The sequence below is a fragment of the Numenius arquata genome, chromosome Z, assembly GCF_964106895.1.
Source record: "Numenius arquata chromosome Z, bNumArq3.hap1.1, whole genome shotgun sequence".
In the NCBI taxonomy this organism is placed as follows: domain Eukaryota; kingdom Metazoa; phylum Chordata; class Aves; order Charadriiformes; family Scolopacidae; genus Numenius; species Numenius arquata.
In genome coordinates this window covers 70,485,896-70,510,751 of record NC_133616.1, presented here as the reverse complement: position 1 = coordinate 70,510,751, position 24,856 = coordinate 70,485,896, and the positions used below count along the sequence as shown (strand labels likewise).

Sequence of the window (24,856 nt, the reverse complement as noted above, 5' to 3'; positions counted from 1 at the left end):
GGAATCTGTTACAGCAGTAGCCAGAGCAGGCTAATGTACAGTCCATATTCAGCAGAAATCATCAGTGGCTGGACTTCAGCAGTTGGTTGGGTTTTTCTGCTTTGTGCGCTTACATTCTAGATTCATGGAGGAGCTGCCTTGGTACAAGCTGCTAGACTTTTCTAAATTTACGTGGTGGTAAGCCTGACAGAATCAGCAGGTGGGATATTGAGACAGCTACCTTTTTCCTTGGTCCATCCTGAATTCAACAGGTCTAAATGAGTTGAAAGCTGTTGTACTGTTGCTGGAAGCCATAATGCTGACAAACTTGCATGATGCTGACAGTTTGCATTGCACACGTGCCTTTGTATGGCAAAGTTAACAGTAGTCTGGTTAACTGCCAGATGCCTGCAATGTAGTAATTGTTACAATTAATAAGAATAAAAAACTAGCTGTTTGTTGCTTGAGTTCTAATGAAATGGGAAGGAACACTTTGAATCACAGCTGAGAAAATTGTAGCATAGATGATTTTTTTTTTTCCTAAGATACAACTGTTGTTTAAAACTGCGTGCCGTGTGACTTTTAGCAGGGTTAGAGCATAAAATGACTTGTGCATATAGTTTTGCCCTCTACAAATAACATACTGTTGGCATAATAATGTTAACCACATAATTTCTATAGATGCTTTTATTGACTTAAAATCTGCCTAGTGTTTATTTTCTCTATTTGCTTTTGTTAAACTTCACACCTAATGGAACTATTGAGTTTCTGTTAAAGCTTGACATCTGGGGTTTTTTTTCCTCTTTGCAGGTATTTGTGGAAACACTAGACAAATGTTTTGAAAACGTCTGTGAACTGGATTTAATTTTCCATGTAGACAAGGTACTGTGATGAATTCTGTAATATTTCTTGTCAAGTAAAACGTTTGGTTCAACTGATACTTGATATTAAACTCTGCAGTGATTCTACTTTTATTGTTAGAGAAATCTGGACAGTTTCTATCAACATATTATTTTTAAGACTTGAAAACTATGGTGGAACATCTTTCTGAGGAAAAATAAAATAACGTGTGAGATGTGTGTAGTGTCTTGCACATATAATTGTCAAATTGGAGACGTGAATATTTTCAGAGTAGTACTTAGTTTCAAGAAATAATTTGTTCTATTTTGTTTATGGTTAGGTGTAATATCACTCAGAACTGAAACTGTTATGGGGTTTTCCAGTTGGGGCTGGTTGTTACCTTTCAAATGCTATGATTTTGTAATTTAAATGCTGTGCAGATCTTTCTCTTCTAAATCTCAAAAAGGTTATGTCTTTTTTCACACATTTAGAAACAATCTTACTTGGATATTCCTAGCTATCAGGCATAAGTGTTTTATTTATTAATCTAGTTTTGAGAAATGCTATTATTATAGTAATATTTCATTTAAAAGGACATTGGCACAACTTGATGTAATACCTAAAATGCTGAGAAATGAATATACAGAATTTACTCCTCAGTTGTATTTTGTGCCTTCTGTTGCTTTCTGTGCAGTCACCATTCCCCATCTGTGAATGTTTTTCTGCATCAATAGCAAAAGATATGAAAGGACAATAAGATAAAAATCACTGAAAGTGGACTAAGTATAATAACAAGTATCTGAAATAACCATTTGGAATTGACTCAATTTGTTTAAAAATCAGGAAGTTCTTTTGGAAGAAACACTTGTACCTTGACCAGACAGTGAAATGAAAATGACCTTAGTAGATGTTTGAAGTGATACCTTGCTCATGACAAGTCATTAGGATTTCTAGCCTGGCTGGAACACACTGTCTATTTCCAAAATGGCAGATTAAAGTATAAAGGAATTTATGAGTGGTTTATGTATTGGCTTCTGAGCTTAAAGAACCCAAATACTGCAATCGTTTTGTGACAAGGAGTTTGATCTTTACCTTTAGCTGCAGAATACTTCAGCTTCTATGCAGTCCAAGCTGTTGCTCTGCGATCTTTCTAATAAAATGTAGATAAGTTTGATGCTTCAAAATGTGTAATTTTTTGAAGAATATTTTGGTTTGTATCGGATATGAGATGCTACTTTGTTTTTGAAAACTATTTGTCAAAGGGAAGCTAGAATTAAGATGGTTCATTTGATTTACTAAAAAACTGCATGAGACCCCCATTAAATGTTTAGGCTAGAATTTTCAACTCTGAGGAAAATGTGAATCCTAAATACTAATTAGATATTTTAGCAAAAAGTAACCCATTTCCAAAATAAAAGATCAGTGAAACTTTGAGTTAAAAAATTTTTGAACATGGCATTTACAAGTGCAGTGATTTTGAACTTGAGCGCAAGTCAACAAAAGAATACAATACAGAAAACTGAACTCCTGTAGTAATGCCAGGCTACTATCAGCAGTACAACAGCATTAGTTTTGCAGTTGTGACTAGCCTGATGTCATCTCCATTCTTTTTTTTTTCTCCAGTGTATTTGGTTTGTAAGACTTTATACCGTCACGTAGGATCAAAACATTTGATTTGGTACAGTTTAAGTTCATTAGTATTCTTGTAGATCTGTAAGAAAAAACACTGTAAAATGTATCTGCGAGAATGAAATTACAGCATTAAATTCTCTTTAAACTGCTGGTAAGGTCACCTTGTCAAGAAGCAAGACACATTGAGTCTTCTGAGTTAAAAGACATTAACTTTCTCTTGTCAGGTATTTGAGGTCTGGCTTGTTAATAGATTTCAAGTGTGCACTAGGGAAAAACAGCAACTGGTGCTGGATGTTTGGTCTGGATAGAATTTTAGTTATAGTGGATACTTCCATGTGGAAGCTGTTTGCGGTGGATGGAACATTCCAAATATTTTTATTTTGAGTGGTCCGGTGTTGGGAAAAGTGAGGATTGACTAATTGATTTGGAGGAGAGTTGGTCTGTGTCTTCAGTTCTTGATGGAGTTGTGTGAGATAACTTTCTTCCAGTCTTCTTGCCAGAAGTGCCTAAAAACAAGAAATACTTTTCTTGTAAAAAATGATGTAGCATGTAAAAGAGTTAAACTATGTAATCTCAACAGCTGTTGCCTCTTTAAGTAGCATTTTAGGTGGCATCTCTGTAAGGAAACATTTACCTTCATCAGGCAGCCATCATTATACAGGACCCAGCAGCCATCATTATACAGGACCCAGTGATGACTTGTAGTAACCTGGAGCCAACGTAGATGCTTATTCAAGAAGAATATTGGTATAATACTAGAAATTCATTTGGAGAATGGAATATAAGTGGGAATGGGATAGTGGGTTTTATGTGCTGTAGCAGTTGAAGACTTCGGGTGTCAGGGAGTGCAGTTTGTACAGGACATAACTGGGCTTCTCCTTTACAGAAAAGCTGTATTAAAAACAAACAAACTAACTTGCTATAGCAGTAGCAAAATATTTTCCAGAGACAGAGGTTTATTTCAGTCCTGTTCTGATTCCTACAATGAGTCCAGGAGTGTAATGCTTTTTCATGGAAAAGACATCACAGAAAGCTCTCTCATAAGCATCAACTAAAACACTAGAATACATTCTCTACATTAGACATGTAAGGAAATACTTCTATTTTTCCACAAGTTTTTGGCACCTGTTGAAATGTCCCTGGGAGTATCATGATCTCTTCCAAGGGTTTGTCATCTGACCAGAACAGTGGACCCTCTAGAATCACATTGAGGCTTGAAGACAAGGAAATGTGTTTGCCAGATCTTCCCAGGAGAGTTTTTTCTTGATGCATTGCTTTTCCACATTTGTTAAAGTATGTATGCATACTTTTAGACAGCACATAGAATAGAAGTAGGAAGCACTCGATTTTTATAAAAAAACCCCTCAAAATTATTATTACAAAATGGCAATTTCAGATTTTGAAAAGTTGATGTTCTCAACAGTTTGATTGCTTTTAGAATATAAATGTAAGAGGAGTATTCCTTGTGCCTTCTGTCTTTCACTTAAATACTATTTTGAAATTCAGATTTGCACTTCATTGCCACTTACTGCTTTCATAATCTTTTTTGTTTCTTCAGGAAAAGAATTAGTGAAAATTTTAATTAGAAAAAGTAGAGAAAATAATGTGTATTTGTTAATTTAATATGTATTTGCAATGAAAAATAAAGAAAAGTAATAGTTAATTCTATTCTGTTATTTAGAAAATCACCACTTTAGAAGAAAAAAGGGCCAAGAAAAATAATGGTTAAACTACAGTGTCAATCCATGCTTGATAAACATTTTTAAATATTGCATGTTAGACTTGCATATTGTATACAAAAAGTAGGAAGAAAAATACAGAGAAAGGTAAGAAGCATGATCAAAGGTATGGAACAGCTTGCATGGAAGAAGCTGTTAAATATTCAAGATACTGGAGGCAGAGAAGAAATAGGTGTATTAAAAAAAAAAGGTGTTGAAGGGCCTGAAGAAAATGAACAACCTTGTTTCTCAGAAATAAAGAACAGTGGCATATCAAATAAAATTTCGAGAAGTAAGATTGAAAAAAAGAAAATGTATTTTTCATGATTGATAATTAGATTATGGAATGCTATTGTCGTGTTTTATCATAGATACCAAGAATATTATAAATAGGTACAAAAGTGATTAGACATATTAACCAAATGAAAATCTGACAGGGGCTATGAAATACAGTCGTATAGCAAGAAACAGCCAAAAGTCTCTGTTTCAGGAATCTTTAAGTTGGACATATTTCGAAGCAGAGAACTTATAACAGAATAAATAGTACCCTTAAGATTTCTTGCATAATTTTAAGTGTCAATTGGTGAATTTTTGAAACCAGATAATAATGAAGTAGGTGTGTTTTGCCTCTGCCTTAATAAATTTTTTTAAGCATGCTTGAGCATAAGTAGAAAATACAATTTTCATGTTTTTAAAAGCAACTTGCATGATGGGAAGGTAAATCTTATGATGAATATCTACTGTAATGTGAAACACTGAACATGATATACAGATACAACTGCTCAGCAGTAATTCATGATTCTTTAATTTGAACTGTATACTTACTAGGGGGCTTTCTGAGAGCAAAATGATAATAAAGCCACAAGAGGCTTTAGAAGAAGTGTCTTTAAAACACCACAAGAGTAATGAAATAGTTTCTTCACAACTAAAAAGATTAAGGAAGGTATTTTCTTAATGTTTTGAGGTAGAATACTAGGACTTCCTCTAATGTGCTTTAAGAAAAAAAAATTCTTGCAGTTCTTTATTGTAGTATTGGTAAATCTCCATATACACATCTCGATTATGAGCATTTTGTGTGTGTGTGTGTGAGAAGCTGTATTCAGAATTGTATTCATTGCACTTCTTCACTGCATCCATCATAGTAAAGATAATGGCAATAACTGCCAGAGGCTATATATTAATGCTAGTCATACAAGTATATTGATGTTGTGTACGATTATGGCATCAGTGCTACAACTGTCCAGAAGCCTGAAATTTGCCTTCTGCAAACGGTGTTCCCTTGTCAATTATTTCTTAATCTGTACCTTGCTGGCAAGTTAAGGACTTCTTTCAGATCTTGCACCAAGGGTAATTGATGTCTTTGTGAGATGCATTCTTTGAACCCATAAATCAAATTCTTTCTCTTGGAACCATGCAGTTATTGCCGCCTTTTGTTGCTGTGGTTGGGCTACAACAGACCACAATCAGTGGTCTATCTGCTCAAGAAGCCTTTTTTTTTTAACCTTTTTAATTTATATAATAGTAAAACAGTTCAGCTTCTTTGTTCTTGGAATCATAGAATAATTTATGCTGGGAGAGACCTCTGGAGGACATGTGATTTAGTTATTCTGCTCAAGCTTGTCCACTTTTTGAATTTATGTCTGTCTTGATATTGTATAAAAGCATCAGATAGGTCATATCATATGGGTTTTTCTCTGAACTGTCATACATAATGTGGACTTATGGTAGAGATGTTGCACCACCACTACTGTTTTAAGGTGATGGTACCAACTGGGCCTCTTACTGTATATATTGAGCAATATCTCTGCATCTTCTACCAGGCTGGAAAAAAAAACCCAACCCAAAACCAATCAACCAAACCCCCCAAACCTTAACCTGGTACACTGGCATTTGTTCATGCTTTCAGTATTTAAACACCACATGCAAAGCTGCTGCTGCATGTGCTCTGAATTCATAGTTGAAAGTGTGTTTCATTAAGTAATATGTTTGGTGATGTCTTGTATATCCTTCAGTCCAAGTGATGATAGAGAACATTAATATTAGTCACTCTTTTCTAAAACATTTGCAGACTTGTTTGGATACCTGTTTAACCCCCTGTGATCCTTCCACAGTTATTCTTTAAAGCATTTATTACACTTGAGAAGTAGTAAGTGTTAGTGTGTTCCTGAGCAATTTTATAACTTGGCTTTTATGAAGTTGGTTGATGTAAAACCTTAGAATCATAGAATGGTTTGGGTTGGAAGAGACCTTAAAGATCATCTAGTTCCAACCACCCTGCCATGAGCAGGGACACCTCCCACTACACGAGGTTGCTCAAAGGCCCCTTCAGCCTGGCCTTGAATGCTTCTGGGCAACTTCATCCAGTGTCTCACTGCCCTCAGAGTCAAAAATTTCTTCCTAATATCTAATGTAAATTTACCCTCCCCTGGCAGTGGACAGTAAATGTGGGACACTGTGAGCATTATGGCTTCAGGAGGAAGGGAAGGCTTCAGGGGTCCAGTACAAGGGCAGGAAGTTCTCAGAATGGCAGCCAATATTTTCACAAATTCAGACACTAGAGTCTTCTAAAAAAGCAGTTTTCCCTAGTATTAGAAGAGACCTTACTGAAAAGTAAAATTACTGAAAGAGAAATTAATCCCTTGTCGCTCAAACCAGGACAATTATATATTTACTATGTTAGTAACACTCTACAGGAAAAAAATCTCTGTTATGAGTAGTGTTGACAGGACTGTAATAGCTTACCTTTAACTATTGGGGGCAAAAATAGCTGCCAAAACTGGCATAATTTAATTACATTTCTTTTCAAATACACCTTGTAATTTATTTCAGAGAAAACAGAACACTTGTGAAAACCTAATCAGGTGCTCAGTCTCTTCAGGTATTTTGGTGTAGGTTTCATACGGAGTTCAGCTTGTTATCTTATAGCTTTAACGTCTCAGTTCTTCACAGTATGTGAAAAATAGTTGCTTAGTAAATTCTCTATAGAATAATGTGAAATATAACCAAAATGACCTTCACGGCTTAAAAGTTGTGGTGTAATCAAGAAGGCCAGATAAACCTGTGCAGAAGCTTAAAAACATAACTGATCTTGGAGTGGAGTCTGATTGTGATTGAAGCTGCACATGTGTCTACTTTTAAAGTACATCTTGTCCCTAAGGAATAATGAAACCTGATATTGTGTTGATTAGCTTAAACACTGATTCAATAATACCTTTAGCTAGACCTCTTTAAAGTGTCAGTCTTTATGACCATCACCAGTGGTAGGCATATGTTTGTGTTGTGTTTTAAATGCCATTAATGGTTATTGTTAACTTGTTGATTAAGGAAAAAAAAATACCGTTTTTGTGTCTATTTTAATTTTTTTAAATAATAATTTCCATATTAACATCTTTGATATTTTCTTTTTGATACTAAAAACATCTTAGGTCAACTTTTTGCATCATCAACTTATATTATCAAGCCTTTCATATGAGTAAAACTGACAACTGCCTGAAAAAATCAGTATTTTTTTCCATTGATTCTATTGAATATATTGTATCTTTCATCAGGTGTCTGTGAAATATTTCTTCGCAAATTTGTAGACAAATGCAAACTTATGTAAGTTTTTTATGTTTTTTAGCTTGGTATGTTACGAGGGACATACATATGCCAGGACTAAGAGAGTGGCTCATTAAGGATTGTTAATCTTTCTTATAAGTATTTGATTCTTAAAGCTCCACTCAGCAGCAATATGCAGAGAGGAAGAGTTGTTTTCAAGCTCTCTAAAGATACTCATTGCAAGCTTATATGGAAATATATTAATGACTTATCAGGAAATCAAGGCTTCAATTTTGGTTTTGAGGTTTAGCGCAAAAATGGGAAGTGTGGTGGTTTTTGATGTAGTACTTGCAACTCATCTTTAGCATTGTTTCATTTAGAGATTTACTTCTTTTGAAGTATGAAATTGCACAATGTGTTTATTTCAGAAAAGTAATAAAATGTTCCTTGTTTCAAGAATTATAATGGGATTCAAATATTATACATTACATGTTAACTCTGGATTTTTACTAGAAAGTATGTGGAAGCTTTTTTTTTTTTAAAAAAATTAGTCTAAATACAGATTCTGAAGCAGAGATTCGTGAAACAGGGCTCACAACCCCAAATTAGGATTGCAGGGAAGAGGGATTTTAGAGGTACCCATTTCACTAATGTCTCCAGCTGGCTTATGAGGTCCTTCTGTTTGAGTCCTAGCTGTCAATCTTAGTCCTAGATGCTGAAGACACCCTCTTTATAGTGTAGCTCAGGTACGGGTCAGCTCAAGTATGTTAATTCTACTTCTAAGCCTAGTCTTGGTACCAATGGTGGGTGAGCATCACTATCGCTTCTTTCATAGATGTAGCCCAAAGTAGTTTTTACACATCTGTTTGTGAGCAATTTGTTTAATCTTGTAGAACCTGCTCCTTAAGGGTTGTTACTACTATTGATACTAGTTACAACCCTTGTCTGTAGTCCTTGGATAGAAAACAGGCACTGAGAGAGAGATGAATGTGAACGTTTCTTCTAGTATTGATAAGCAACGTGGCATAGCTGATGAGTTTGTAACTGACTACAAGCAAAGACGATACTGGAGAAATGTACATCAAGTTATAGACTTTGTTCCCATTTGGCTTTAAATAAATTGCTAACATCAATTGACTTACAGCATATATGTGTTCCTGTATTAATTAATCTAGATACCATCTGTCTAGATATGTGTAGGACATTGTGCATTTTTAAATTTTCTTTCGGGTCTTTTTTAGGTCCATAATATATTGGCCGAAATGGTCATGGGTGGAATGGTTTTGGAGACCAACATGAATGAAATTGTCACTCAGATTGATGCTCAAAATAAACTGGAAAAATCTGAGGTAAGAGTGATGCACTGTGTAGTTTCTAAACTAAAAACATGGTTGTAGTAAATGCTTGTTTATATAGTGCTGTTTGTCCTTCAGTAGCAAACTATATACAGCTGCTTGCTTATAATGCTGAAAATTGACAATGTATCATTAGGCTAGTATGTCATACCTTTCATAAGTAATAATTGCTTAGAGTCACTGCTGATTAGTTTTTGCTATTTGTATCTAATAGCATTTTGCGCTATTGCTATTGAGATACTTCTGTAGGTCTCTAAGTTTCTCTTGCAGAAAGCATTTTATTTCCAGTGTATTTATTATGCTGGACTAGTGACTATAACACTTAAATGAAATAAAGAACCAACTGTGTATACAAAGATTACATATTCCTGTCTGCTAGTATGTTTCTAGCACATGAAATAAATGGCAGCATATTCAGTATCACAATAATACTGCAACACAAAATAATAAATTTGACTGAAATGGACTACATAGAATTTAAAACCCAGTTTTAGACCCTTTAAAGTAAATACGAATTCTACCATTTTGGTAATCATTTTGGTAATCAACATTTGGTCTTCAGCTGAGTAGATTCAAGTGAGAAAATTATTTTCTCTATATGCCTGCAACAGTCTGACTGAGGGATACTCACATAAGTTGTGGGAATCACTTTTCAATTCAACAGTTATTGAATTTGTGTTTCGGAAGGGAACTTAGATTAAGAAAGGATTTTAGAATTACTTTAGCTACAGCATAGAATATTACTGTTCTTTTAACATCACCAGACATGCCTTGTAAATCAGAATTCTACTAGTACATCTTAACTCAATCTGTGATTGATGCTTATTGATGAGATTAATTCCACAGAAGAGCACATAATCTGATTTTCAGAGCCTAGTATTCAAATTTCTAAACAAACATTTGCTTGAATTGGAAACTTTCTAAAGTTGAGGTCAGCTGAGTAGACTGAAATATTGCAGGTGGCATAAATGTGAACTAAGTGACATTTTAGGAGAAGACCCAGAGAACTTCCTAGTTTTAACGGAGAGAGAGAAATGAATTCTTCAGCTTTTTTTGTGGTACAATGTATACTGTTCACATAATTCTGCAGTCTGACACTGCACCACCTCAAGTCTTATAATACACTTAGTTGTCTGTTTTGCACACATTCCAAACGGTATTCAAGAACATGACAACATTGTTTGAAAAACAGGAAAATGCTAGGTATGATGTGACACAATGCAGAGCAGTATACACCCAGAAGATTGTACTTTAGACTATGAAGATGTCCAAAATGTTCATTTTAACATTTTTCTAAAACTCAGAGTAGCCAGTAATCACAGAGATGAATATTTGGAATTATTCTCATAAATTTTTACTATATTTGAATAACTGCTGTATACGTGTATTTTTATTTAATGGAAAAATAACAATGTCCCAAAAGCTGAGTTTACTGAGCAGCTGTGTTCTACTGTGTATTATGTGCATATCAGTTTTACCTACAAGCATTTAGTCTTAATTATGTGAATTCTGTTACCAAATCAATTGTAGTCAGTCTCTGACTAGTCATCTGAAACACATCAATTCAATGCAGCCAGCTGCAATACTTGCTATTTTCCATTATTCATCAGTAAGTCATTCTTTCTTTTAAGATGCTTTTATTATAATAATAGGTGGTAGAAGATATAAAAAAACATGTAGAGCTCAGGCGGTATGCAAGGCAAATAGCAACTTTTCCCTTTACGTTCAGCAATGAATTATAGAAGGTAAAGAAACAGCAGTGATAAATTAACGCACTTGGTGACTGGGATGGAGTAGAACATTTTGCAGTTTGCTCACCACAAATACTTTTTTTTTTTTTGTTAGTTCAGTGACTGTTTCTTTTCGAATTTAACAGTTACTGTAATGCTGAGATACTTCACAGTACCTGGTAACTATTTCCTCAGGTCATTAATCATTTGTTTCATGTATATCCACAGAAATTTCCTGATTGCTATTTCTTTTCCTTTTGTCTTTTTGATCAAGATTGTAAATCTTTCAACATGTCTTTCCTGAACGTGTATTTTCAAGATATAAGCAAATCCAGTTCATGTAACTCAAAATCAGTAATAACTTAATAATATTCTTGAATGCTGGTCACTAAGAAATCAAAACTAGTGGATCATCTTAGTTTCATTTAATTAAAAAAAAATTAAAATTTTGAAATTTTTACTGCTATAGTCTGTAGTTCATAGGACTGCCACATATACCACAGCACTCTCGCTTTAGTCTGTTCGGCTTGTTAGACCTCTGCCATAGTTCTTGCATCTATAAAATAGCTGCTTTAAGGTGAAATTGCTTTTTCTTTTACAGCTGAAATGATGAAGCTAATAAAATCATAACTCAGCTACATTTTAAGAAACATTTTAAATTTTGTACTGTGCCCACCTGACTTAAGTTACAAAATGTAGGCATTTGATATCAAGTATTTGTTTAGTTATGTATTATGTTTCTAAACAGGATTTCAGTTAGAATTCAGTGAAGAAGATAAAATGTATTTTTTAAATTCACAAATATTTGAGCAAAGTTATCAACTCAAAGAATTTGTTAATGCTTTCAACAGAGATTAATTATTTAAACCACTATGAGGGAGTCCCTAGCTTTGATTTCTGATTCAGCTCTTACATTACTTGGATGGGCTACAAAGGAAATTCTGCTCTTACCCTGAGAAATGTTGTCTTTAATGTATTTCCCTACCTTTCAGTTTAGTCTTTATCTGTGAATGGATTTCTGGTCAATCCTCCTAAAGCGAAAGGATCATTATGATTAAGGGAGGGAATTTTTGGGAGAGGGGTCATTGGGATTTTATCCAGAGCCTGTGGAAGTATTGTAGATAAGCCTGGGCTACCTCTTCTCTATTTGGAGTGTTCGACTGCGTGTGATTTAGACTTTTAAGTTGGACCTCACTTTTTCCGAACCTCCTGATCTTTTCTAGCTCTTTCCATTCTTCTCTCTTACAGACCTTTATCTTTCAGTCTCCCAGACAGGACAGGTAGACAAAGGTATTGCTGACTTTTAGAAAAAATGTACTTTTTAACAAAAAGGGAAAGCAAAATGATGTCAAAGGCAATAAATTATGTAGGCCAGACTCAAAAATTATATGTAAAAATACCCATACTAGTCCTTGTAGCCTACTTTTTGTGCTAGTTTCTTCTTGTAGTTCCCTCATCTTTTTATTGGCTATAGTGTATTTTACTAGCTTTCCATTGACATCATATTTTTTATTTTATTTCTCTTCCTGCATTTTAGAATTTAACTTTTCTTTGTGTCATTGTTTAAGAAACAAAGGTATATGAACTTGTATTAATAGGAACAAAAAAACCCTGTAAAACTAACCTGAATAAAAATTGAACACACAGATAACAAAATGTGATATGATGATGTAATAGAAATAGCTTTCTTATTGGGAGAATTTTATACCTGATAATCTAGAATAGGTAGTTTGAATTCTTTTGCTTCACCATTTAGTATTTCCAAATGAAAACAGAACTTTTACCTGCTTGCAGAGAGGTTTCAGGTGAAAAAAACTTTTGAAAAAAAAAAACACCACCGAAACCAACAAATTCAAGTAGTTTTATGCCTACAGAATAAAATTATCAGTGCAATTTGTAAAGATGATGTAGAAATACCAAAGTTGATCTTTCAACCTGAAGTATATCAAACATAAAATGAGAAGGGCTGTCAGCATGTACTCAACTTCAGATGTACATTTGCTGCCCTTATCTGAATCACTGGATTTTGCTTTAAGATGTCTTGGTTAACTGCAGTCACTAAACATGAATACTAACAAAGAACTGAAAAAGGAGGAGGAAAATGGATGTTTGAAGTTCAGTTTATGGTCATTGTCCCCCATCATTTGCTGTTTATAAAGCATTTAGTTCAGCTCAACAGTTTGAATGTCCGTTAACTTGAATTGCAGTACTCAAAATTCATTTCCACTCATTTTAAGTATCTGTGTATTCAAACTGCAGATGAAGTTTATCTAACTTACGAATAGCCTTGCTCTTTACTTTTTACATGATCTTTATAGGATAAAGTAATGTCATATCTTTAAGATTTAATAAATATAAATCTGTAATTGGATTTAGTAGCACTAAGTTGTGAAGCATTAGCTAAAAATATTTTTGTGTAGTATGAAACATTTTACCTAAATTTGAAGCGTGTTATAGCACGTGAAGAAAATCAAGCAAAAGACCTTCCTCTGCCTAATATGTCAACACTTGTAATTTATAATCTGCATTTTATTGTAAGAGTAGGGAGATTGATTTCAGGTTTAGGGTTTCTTAATTTTTTTTTTTAATTTGTGCAAAGCTACTTTTCTTATTCTGTGTTCTGCTCACACATATTCTTTTTTTATTTTTGGGTCTGGCAATGAAAAACAAACAAACAAATAATTAATCATTCCCATCCATTACTCTCTTTGTGATTCAAGTGCTTAAAATTTCTAAGAGTACGTCTTAAGTCTTCTTATCTGTTTGGCCTCATTTTGATATACTTGCAGACTTCATTTTGTTTTTTCTCTAATTATGTTCATTTATTTAACTTCATAAGCAGGGGACATGATCATTCCTTTATATTATGTATTGCATCCTTTCATGATTTCATAAACCCTGCTGCTTTGAAATCATACTTATTCTGGAAAGAAACATTGGTATGAAACACCAGCAGCAGAGAGGTCCTAGTACCTCCGAAATATCTGGAAAAGGGTGGCTTATTTTGCAAAGCGTTAGCCTTCATTATTTTGTTTTCCAGTAGGCTGTATATTTTTATGTAGTTATTTTAGTGATAGCTAGCTCTTGTGTAGAGTTGTTTGGGATGGTGGTTTGAATCTTTTTTTAATATATTTGTATATGCATATTAACTACATTTATGATGTGCAGTACTTTTTCCAAATGATCTGAATTTCTTTTTAAAGAGTAAACCGGGATCACTTTAATATCAAGATACCTGTGGGGAGTTAGATGATAAGAATGAAGAAAATTGATTCCTATAGTGATAAATAATGACCTAAGTAAACTAACAACAGCTCATGTTTCTCACTTGATAGACTAGGAGCAGTAGAATAAAAGTTCTGTTATTAAATGTATCTATTTCAATCTTTAAAATTGCATTATTGTTTTGCATATGTGGCATTGCTCTTTCACTGTAGAAGTATATGAACATGTTTAAAAGGATTTTTTGCAGTAACTGAACCTAAAATTTTCATATACAGAGTTTCAACATTAAAGTACAACCTTCAGTAATGAAATTGAGAATACAAAGCAGCTGCGGCAAAAATGTGGTGTATTGGCTTATTCTATTACCAGCTGTATGCAATTCGTACTGTATTTTGAAATTTCATTAATATGTCTTAAGAAGTTTCATTTTCACTTGCTTACGTCATTGGCTCTCTGTGACAGACAATTCATCATTCACTGCATGTTTAAAGCTTGCTACGTGTTTTGTTTTGTTTTGTTTTTTCAAGTGAAACAGTTTTTTCTTTGCACTTCACCAACTTACCTGCTGAATTATTTGATAAAAAAGGCAGTTGAAACTTGGCCAGTTCAATGTTACAGTGATGGCTCTTTTAATCAGGTACCTCTATAAAACTGTTTAAATGCACACTGGGCTGGAAGTACTTCTTGGAGTACATTTGTGTTTGTAAATACAGTTCACTTTCTGTAAAAGAGATGATAAATAAATGGGAGGACTGCATACTAGTTCATTGTTTGACATGCTAAAAAGAAATGCTAAGGCATTGGATATAATAGCATTTGGAATATCGTATTAGTTACACAGTTTGGGAGTTTAATTACTCATTATTCAGTCATTTTATCCATTAGACATTTTTTATGAACTGTTTGCTCTCTCTTAGAAATACTGTATGACTGTATTGTGCTTGATAGGGTTGACTTTGTAACAAATAGCATTCTGCTATGCATATTATGTATACATTGAATTACAAACCCACTTAATATAGAGAATTACAGGAGAAGAGAATGTAATAGTTTGGAAATCTCTACTCCAGCACATGATAGTGAAAGACAATTGACAGTCTTGCTGGCAAAAAAACCCAAAACAAAAACCAAAGAGGTAACCTGAAATTCACAGTATTTTTGTCAGGGATCTTCGCTGATCCTGGTCCAGAATGGTCCTCGTGAAATGTGACTGTTGGAAGTCGTGACTATATAGGGGGGTGGAAGGGCAATGGTCATGTCAATTGTGGTATTTTAAATAATTCTCAATTGTGTCTCCATTGTATCCTATGCCATTGGGGCGGGAGGCAGGGACTGTAAGTCTGTGTAAAGAGGATAGCTGCAGGTAGGTAAAAATAATGACCAGTTATACTAAAACTTTTATTTGTCCATTAAGAATAATTAACTTTCATTAAACTAGGGTAAGGAATCTCCATCCTAGTCACCTAGAAGGCATCTCTTTTTTGAATTGCCAGCCATGCCTGTTTGTGTGGACCATGTCCATCACTTACAATATTTTTCTGGTTTCCCATTGTTTCAGTTACAAATTGTATAATTCATTGCTTTTGTTACTACTTTATTAGTATTTTCATCTTTTCTATGGAAAACAGTTTACATTGCCCCACTCTTGGTTTCGCTTAAGGAATATTTCTCCAGTTACTGAATATAGAACTTAAAGGATAAAACCAAATAAAAAGGAAATACATTTATTGTTTTATCTGTTAAAACTTCACTGGTAGTTACCTGCTCATTTCAAATTAGTATTTCCTGGTTCTCAAATATAAAAGGACAGTGTCGAGCAGCTTCATGTCTTCTGCACCGTTTTTTAATAAGTAGCAAGAAATTGTAGTGTCTAATACTGCTCCTGCACATTCAGGGATGCTAATTTTGGATACTTCCATTTCTTAATGCTACTAGTGTTAGGTCCAGATTTTCCCCTTCGTGAAGGAGAAAACAGCCTCTGAAGTGAATGACCTGATAGACCTGGTGATGTTAAGGGAAACTAAGGAAAAAGAGGCTTTGAAAATACTTTTTTGCACCTTTTTATTTTTACTTAATCTGTACTTCTGAAAACCAATAATTTGGATTACGTCAGGGCCAAAGTGAGCAAATTGTTTTGTTGCATTAGAGATTTAGGATTTCCTGAGCTTTCTTTTCTCTATCCCCGCATGCCTTTCCCAACTTTGACATGTCTCCTATCTGAGCGTTTGGCAGGGGGGATGTTACAACAAATGACTCGTGGCTTTCTGGTCTCTGTTCCTGGTGCTGGGAATCCTCCTGTGACTAAAATCTAGGGATTTATGATGCTTTAGCCTTTCCACATGATAAAAAAGGGTCATTCCAAAATTGGAAACTTTAATCAGTTTTATCTTGAATATGTTTTTGAAGGGAGAAGGAGGAGAGTAGGTAGCATTTTAACTGCAAATCTTATTAATTTGATCTTACAAGAAATAAATATAAGACAGTAGTAAAAGGGAGAAGATATTTTTTTGGACAACCTTCAAAAAGTAGAGTTATCTGAGGAGTATATGAGGAGTCTGTCTCCTTTTGTGCAGTAGTGCAGGCAGACACCATGTAAGTCTGGTGTAATTCTCAGTAATTATACCCTGCAATTGCAGTGAATTTCAGTGAATATTAAGAATCTGAAAAGATTATACTTTGAGCAGTAGTCACCTACCAACACCATTTAATAAACAGATAAGATACAAACTTTTGCAGAAGTTTTGCTTCTTTTGTTTTGCTGTATTTCTTTAGAAATTATTTTATCTGCAAATGCACTGGTTTCTTCAATCTTTGACTCTTACAATGAAAGACCTTCCATTTCTACAGGTTCAGTCTTTTCATTAACCAGTTCTTTGCATGTTGCTTTGTTTATTTTGGATTGCTCCTTTTTACCGGGCTTGCAAGATGCCACACTGTAGAACTGTAGTAGTTCTGAAAATCACTTTGTGTGTTTTATTATTTTTTAATATTTTTAATCCTACTTTTAAAACATCAAATAAAAAGTTGGGGTTTTTTACGTATTCACAGAACTTGGAATATGATGTCTTTTTCTGCAAATAAGAGCTCTGTTTTTAAAATCTTCCAAACTTTTTTTTTCCTTTCCCAGCAACGACAAAATTGATTTTTACACTTCAGTGACAAGCCTGAAGGAAAACCACACAGCTAATTCTAATTACGCATAGAGAGTCTGAATTTTTACGAGAAATATTTCCATAGTTAAAATGAATAGTACCTTTTCTACACAGCCTCAAACACAGTAGCAACTTAATTACTGGCCTTTTTTCAGTAGTCCTTAAAATAACAAGGTGTTCTTCAGAGAGGTGTTCTTCAGAAGCAGTAAGGAAAAATCATGTTCTGTATGTCTTCAGACCTCTGAGCTGTAAATCATCCGTGTTAGCATTTCAGTAATATGCCCTAGTGTTTTGTAAAGTTGGCAGTTACTTTATCTAAAAGGCAGAACTGAACAGAATGCAGTAATGAACTTACTTGTAAAACTTGCATATTTTTACAGAAAGGGTCAGACTTTAAATGAAGAGAGACTACATGCAGTAGAAGACTTTAATACACAATAGCTATTTCAATGTTTAATTTGGCTTATCAGTTTATTATGTAATGTTCCAGTGTGCCCGCAGGCTGCAGATAAGTTAGCGTATAATTAGGTGCTGTGGGATAACAGAGTGCTCCAGCTGGTCTAGAGAAATGATATCTTTGCATGCTCTTTATCACCCACAAATGCAAGGTGCTTATCCTTTTCATTTTAGGCTAAGCCACCTTGAATACCTTTCATATGTATATATACGTATATATTCACTTAAATAAGTAATAGTGGTTCAACTGATACTCAGTAACTTGTTACTTTGAGGTTACATATTCTGAACCTGTAATTAATGTTGGTCAACTGTGAACCATGTGAACTTTTAGAATAGGTAAGAGACAAAGACAGCACATTGGACCTTAAATATCTCAGGACTGTCTATTCTATAACCTATACATTACACACGCTTGGATAAGCCTCCTATTCCTCCCCATATACTTTTCCATCAATTTGACATTACATGTTTTACCATATAAAAAGGAATGTGTGAACTGTTTTCTCTTTCTGGTTTAATATTTCCAAATAACCCATTTCATTCCAAACACAATTACCATCTGGTCTTTCTAATTGTGTAACCATGGAAATACTTGAAAAGTTAGTTGTCTGTGTATGTTGCTAGTGAATCTTCTTGTGACCAGCTTTGCCTGACTTGCATTTTTCCTCACTTTATACACAGGCTGGTTTAGCAGGAGCTCCAGCCCGGGCTGTTTCAGCTGTAAAGAATATGAATCTGCCAGAGATCCCAAGAAATATTAATATTGGTGACATCAGTATAAAAGTGCCAAACCTGCCCTCTTTTAAATAACATGGCTACTCCAGGTAAAGCCAAGGAAGAAATGTAATAGAGATTTACTGCATAATTGTTTACTAAATAAACAACATGTCTAACTTTTGCTATTTGGATAAAACTCAAGGTACTGTATAGACATAATTTGAAAAATCAGTGTGTGGAGTTGAATGTTGCTTTTGTCTTGTTTGTGAAATTAAAGGAAATGGGTAGTTCCCGTGTGATTTCTAAATTACATTCCTGTGCCTGTGTAAGGCATATCACTGTGTCTAGGCTGCTGCAGTATTTTGGGAAAGTATTTAAGATGTTCTTTACTTTGTATAACCTATAATACTGAGTTTTTTGTATATTCACTAAGGTCTATAATTAGTGCATTCCTTAACTACTTCTGCTCTTTGTCATGATTATTTAAGACTTAAGTGCAAATGTTGCATGAAAACATTAAACTCTTCTTTTGTTTAAATAAAATCATAACCAACCAGACTTCTAAATACCTGTTAGTCTGACATCTACTCTTTGCAATAAATCATGTTATTTCCTATTCATGGAGCCAATTGACTATATATAAATACTGTTGTAGCAAGCATTAATGTTGTAGTTTAATCTCTGAAGGAATTACACGGGGATATTGTGTAACATATTGGCTCTTTACATTCCTAACAAAAGCTGTTCATTATTATTCTGAAGGAAAAACTGCCTTTACTGAAGATCTGATGACTCCTGTTTACATATAGACGTTGAGAAGATACTTACACAATCTGATAGACTGTCGCTGATGGTCTGACTTTGTTTTAGGAAAAAGGGTCTCTGCAGTTACTGTGCATGTTGTGAGAAGTACAGAATGGGCTGAGGGGATTGGGCAGCTCAGAACTGTAAATGTGAGTGTATTAAGTATTGTGGTAAAGAAAGGCACTCTGGAAAGATATATGGGGATAATTTAATAGCGCCTCTGTGCCTGGTGACATTTGTGATTCTCTACTTCAAGAATTAGATTTATGAGATATCTAGTATTGTCAAGACCTCAGAAAATCTAAGTGCTATCACCTCTGTGTAAGTTGCTCAGCTCTTAAACTCTTCTGTGATTTGAAAAGAATAAAGGGGGATAGTGATTGGTTTTTATAATCATGCTCTTAAGCTCTGTGTGATGTACAAGTCTGTTTAAATGAATAATAAAAATATCATTGGCATATTTAAGAATTCCTGTAAAGTTTCCTTCTCTAAAAAAGTGTGCAGTTAATAATATATGTATATGAAAATACAATAATGAAGTATCAAGGACAACACATTTCAGGACTAGTCAGAGAGGTCCTGTGTTACTTCAGAAATTTGGATTTGATGTAAACGAAGCATTCTTTTCCTTTGAGTTAAATGTTAAGACATACCCCATAGGATAAACTTGGAATCACATCACACTCTCTGTTTGATCCATAGTAACTGTTATTGGTGCCATTTGAGAGGAAAAAAGATAACTTACTTTTGAGGCAGAAAATCTGATACAATCCAAGGAACTCTGATGTATTTTCTAAGGGGGGGCGGGGGGGAAACTTTGCGTGTATTGTTCATATTATAGTTATTAAGCATCAGGTAACACTATTGTGTAAATGCTTTTGAAAACAGCATTGCCCTCTTTGTACCTCTTGAAAAGAATATTTTTCATTCCAAATTAACTTTCTTAGTTTGAGGCTTCAGGAAATTTCAGGTGGGGTTTAAGTAGAAAACTGCCACTTTCTCATTTCCACTAGAGAAATTGAGAGAATTAAGTGTGCAGCATTCCACCCCCCCCCGGCCCCTTCATGAAGTAGGGTGTTCCCAAGTTAGACAGTTTAGCTAGTACAGATCTGGAACTGCTATAATTTCACCTGCTTTTGCCAACTTTTGTTTTTCTGCTTAATGCATAGACCATGTGACATCCAAAGTAAAGATGTTGAAAATTTTCCACATTGTTCCCCCTGTGAGGATTCAGTTAGTGCTGCTGCTAAAGGATAAATTGGAAATTTTGAAACATTTGGTACTCTTGACCTACAGAGAGTTTTTCTGGCTATTTATGAGAGGAGCTCACAATTTCAGAAATTCTTCCAAGTCCTCTATTTTTTTGCCTTGCTTTTTTCCCTGGGGTTCATTTTCACATTTTTAAGCTTATGTAGTTAAAAAGTTTTTTGTTCCTCACAGAAAAATCTTTTCTGGGTTTATTTGAATCAAACGTTTTTCCAAATGAGAAAAATAGGTCTGAGATGCATCTTGACATGAAACATATGTTAGATTAAATTCTCACCTCTTATTTGTCAATTGCCAGGCTTTCATTCATTTTACTGAACTAGATCTTAGCTCTCAACAATTATATGACTATTTTAAAGCTTGCTTTTTTTTTTTTTTAGCTTTGTATTTTTTATTACTGTTGTTTATGCTACCTTTCTCATACCTGACAACATGGCTTCTGCTGGAAAGGATTCCTCTCTGGACAATTCTTCCAGACTTTTCAGGAAGCTTCTCTGTTTGTTACTGGCCAGCAAATATTTAATGCAAGGCTGTGACTAACAACTGGAGATTCCTTACTCAGAAGATCTTTGGATGGGAAGAAATTCTTTATCAGATTTTCAGGGTAAAATTGCACTCCTTTCAAAGAAACTTTCGCACACGCAAGAGGTACCACAGGAAGCCAGAATGGTAGTATTTTTTTCTTAAGTAAGAAGAGATGGTATGACAACGTGGGCTTCCTCATGGTAGCTGAGCCTGTCTGTTTGCCACCCTTTTGCCAGAGGAGTGTCTTAGTTTGCCAGTGGATATATTTTCCTCTTAACGTGTCATTTGACACTGCCAGGCCTTAAACTAAAACCAGTCAGAGGAAGATGGAATACTTGATTGACAGAAATGATGGAAATGGAGTTCTTACTCTTGACCTTCTAGGGCTTGCCTTGTGTTGCAGGTATTCAGAGGTTTTCCACGATGCTGATCTGCTAGTATTCATCACCTTCATGAGACCGATACGCCTTTTAAATTCTTTCTCCTATTTCACCAGTGTCCTCTTAACTACTGCTTAGAATGATGTAAATCATTAAACTCTTGATTATAAATTTATATGTTTTTAATGCTTTTGTAACTGCAAAAAAACCCCAACCCTCAATATGTATATGTGTGTGTATACATACATATATATGTATAAGAATGACATTAATCTTTTGCAGTAGCTGTTGCTAAAAAGGAAGAGAGGTCATCTTGAGGCATTGTTTAGCTAAAGAAGCCTGGCAACTGATTGGCAATACTGCTCCTCCATAGGGCCTGCCTTTTAAGTGATGTTCTTCGGGGTGCCAGAATGTGTAAATGAATCACTGAAAGCGTTTTTTCCTAACTGGGCATTTCATAGAACTGCAAATGAAATATTATTAAACAGTAGCTGAGACTATTTGGTATTTACAGTACCTGAGACGACACATCGTGTTATTTCCCACATAAGGTTTTCTTCCCTATTCAGCTCAGTTTCTCTGCTAGTGAAGTTCTCTGGGGAGAAACCCTTCCATGTGATCATAGCAATTTAAGTGTAGTAAGTATTATCTGTACTACTTTTTGATAGCCCTTGATAAATTGTGCACAGAGCTAATTTCACAGAGACTATAACATTAATAATATGGATTAGTAATTAAGCCTTCAGGATGTCTTAACTAATCTATTTTTTCCCATATTTCCCCACACCTGCTGTTTTTCTGTTGGCAGTCCCGGTATCACAGGTGGTTACTTGTCTCAATATTCCACAAGATAAGTATTTTTCCACTTTTGTTTGTATTCTGGAGATGCAGGCTGAAGTGCCCTCAGAGAGCAAGTTTGAGGCTTGGGTGTAGTGGCAGTTGAGATCACTTGTCTCCAAAATGTGACTGTCTCTCTCGTTATGAATTATGCCTTTCAAATTCAGAGATATTTATTGTGAAACTGAGTAATGGGAGAAGATTAAGTCTGATTAGCCCCTGAGAGCAACTGCTAGCTCTGGCAAGTAATTTTTTTGTCTTTGAGAAGAAAAATTCTACTCTGGGGTACAGATTCCCCCTCAAGTATTGAAAGGAAAGGTGTTGGAGGCATTTGCCTTTCAGAAACCAAAGACTTTCTCTGAAGGCCCACGTAGATCAAATTATTTTCTTCCTTCTTGCAAGATGGATTCTTCTAAACAAGTGAAGAAAGGGCAGAAAGGATAAAGTCCCACGGAGTGAGCGGGAATTCCCAGCTGCTTCCATAGACGTGAAACACAGCAGCTAGCTTTCCTACTGGGACAGGGGCAGTGAGTGCTGCTGAAAAAATCTTATGACTCTTGCTAAAAGAGAAGCATCTATGTTAGAATCAGCTGAGTATGCTGTCTACATTATTGACAGCACAAACAGGACAGGTATCGTGTCAATGCACTCCCCTCTCCTCCTTGGGTAGTGAAGTGCTGTTTTGAATATATTTTGTGAAGGGGGAATATTTTACAACATTGCAAGTGTGTACAAAATTCCTCCTCTTAAACAGATGTTACTGCTCGGATTTATTCTGCTTGACAGGAATGGGTGGAGAAGGGTGTCACTTGTTGCAAGGGAGAAACGGGTTCAAGCCAGAAACTCGAATTGGCACTGCCTTCCTTTGACCTTTTCTTTCTAGTAGCATATTCCAATAAGTGCTAAAATTAGTCCTGAGTTTTACTTAGGCCTATGCTGACAGCTACATTGGAACTTACTAATGTTATAAGGGTTACCCCATAACGCTCTTTGATACTGAATTATAGAGTATGCAGGGCATAAAATACCGAAGGAACTGGAAATTAAAATGTCACAAATCAAATCGGTGTCTGTTTATAACTGTTAAAGAAAAACAGAGCCTAAGTCTTGCACAAAATATATTTTCAACTTCTACACAGAGTATTCATAATTTTACTAGGAGCAAGGAGAGCAGCCAGGTACTGCCAAAACTGACTAAAGGTGAATAGTTAACTCCACAAAAAAATAATCTCTTGTTATTTACTTTAATGATTATCATAACAAATTGTAAATTTCTTTTCCTTTCTTCATTTATGGAAATGATCTGTCCTTGCGAGTTTTGGTGTTCAGTGTTTACCCCAACCTGCTCAATGAGCTCAGGTAATGTTGTTACCTCCATGGCATGGGTGGAAACGCAAAGGTAGTCAGGCTGCAATGTCAGCTCAGCAGTCAGGTTTCGTCTGCAGAAGTTCTGGCATTGTGGTGCATTAGGAGTGCTGTGACAGTGTGCCATGTTCCACTGCTTTCCTGCCCACTTTGTCTCCCCTGAAACTCAGCAGCACACACAGGCTCCAAGTGCCCCTTTCTGGGCTGGCTCTGCTGCCCAGCCAGCCATCAGACTGCACCAGGAGTGAAGCAGATTCCCTTCCAGATTCTCTCTGAACAGGACTGTAAATGTGCCACCAAACCTGGAGCTAAAAGGAGGCCTGTAATGATGACTGAGCTGCGTGGATGGATGAGAGCATGGTCTCCCTTTTCTCTTTTGGCTCTCATGGTCTGATCCACAGACCCTTTTCTGGTACGATTTTCAGCACTCAGCCAGCAGAGTTGCTATGGGACCCACGTCGAATTCCACAGCTTCAAGTGTTTGCAGAGTACCTGCGTGATCAGTACTCTGGGTGTGCATCTAGGAAATTTTGCCTTTGGTGTAGACATCATAAACGGCACCCACATCTTCTCCACCTGCGTAGAGAGAAGGAAAACTGGAATGGACTGTGCATTTAAAGTAGGCTTACAATAATTTGTTGTGCTGATGTGTGCTACAAGAGCAAAGATCTTTCATGGTTCAAACAGCCATCCCATTCCCAAGTGAGGTGCTTGCCACTGTAGAATCTTTTTAGTTTAATTTGGATTGCAGTTTACTAAAATACTCATATCCAAGTTATGGATATGTGTTGGGTTAGCACTACACAAATTACAGCTGTAATTACAGCTGTCCCAGCCATTTCCCTTCCCAACTTAGGCACCCTCAGCCGACTCACTGATGGGGCAGAGTGAGGAAAGGCTTTGATGCTGTGTAAGTGCTGCTCAGCAATAGCTGAAACATGGGTGTGCCATCAACATTGTTTTGGTCACAAATCTGAAACATCGCACCATAGCAGCTACTGTGAAGAAAAATAGCTATCCCAACCAAACCCAAGAAAATAGCAAAACAGGTAGTAGGATGAGGGACACAAGGTGATAGGGTAACAACTCGGTAGGGCTTTGTGTCATGCATGAAACCATTATTTTAAATCCATTCTTTCATAAGTATGTATGATGAAGGGCTTCCTGCTAAATCTCGATTAGGTTTCCCAGGAGAGAAATACTCAAGAGAGGGTTTGGGTGAAAAGAAATTGGTAGTTTGCAAAGCAGCTTAAAAAGAATACTGCCCAGAAGAAAAGCCAGAAGGAAAATAAAGGATAAGGAAGGTTGTAAAAGAAGGAGGAGCTAAACAGGTAT

General features: G+C 35.4%; 1 protein-coding gene across 8 annotated transcripts in view; it reads left to right on the top strand.

The window, feature by feature from the left end:
- AP3S1 (adaptor related protein complex 3 subunit sigma 1) overlaps window positions 1-19,612 on the top strand; it is a 32,554-nt gene extending 12,942 nt beyond the window's left edge. The window contains exons 4-7 of one of the 8 annotated variants that reach the window (XM_074165924.1): window positions 790-861; window positions 8,948-9,055; window positions 18,309-18,451; window positions 19,107-19,607. In XM_074165924.1, the coding sequence (XP_074022025.1) occupies window positions 790-861; window positions 8,948-9,055; window positions 18,309-18,437 (309 nt within the window). In that variant the 3' untranslated portion in view covers window positions 18,438-18,451; window positions 19,107-19,607. Of the gene's footprint in view, window positions 1-789; window positions 862-8,947; window positions 9,056-12,039; window positions 12,076-18,308 lie in introns of those variants that run through there. The other 7 variants (XM_074165923.1, XM_074165931.1, XM_074165926.1 and 4 more) reach the window with 7 other exon arrangements.
- The last annotated feature ends 5,244 nt before the right edge of the window (window positions 19,613-24,856 follow it).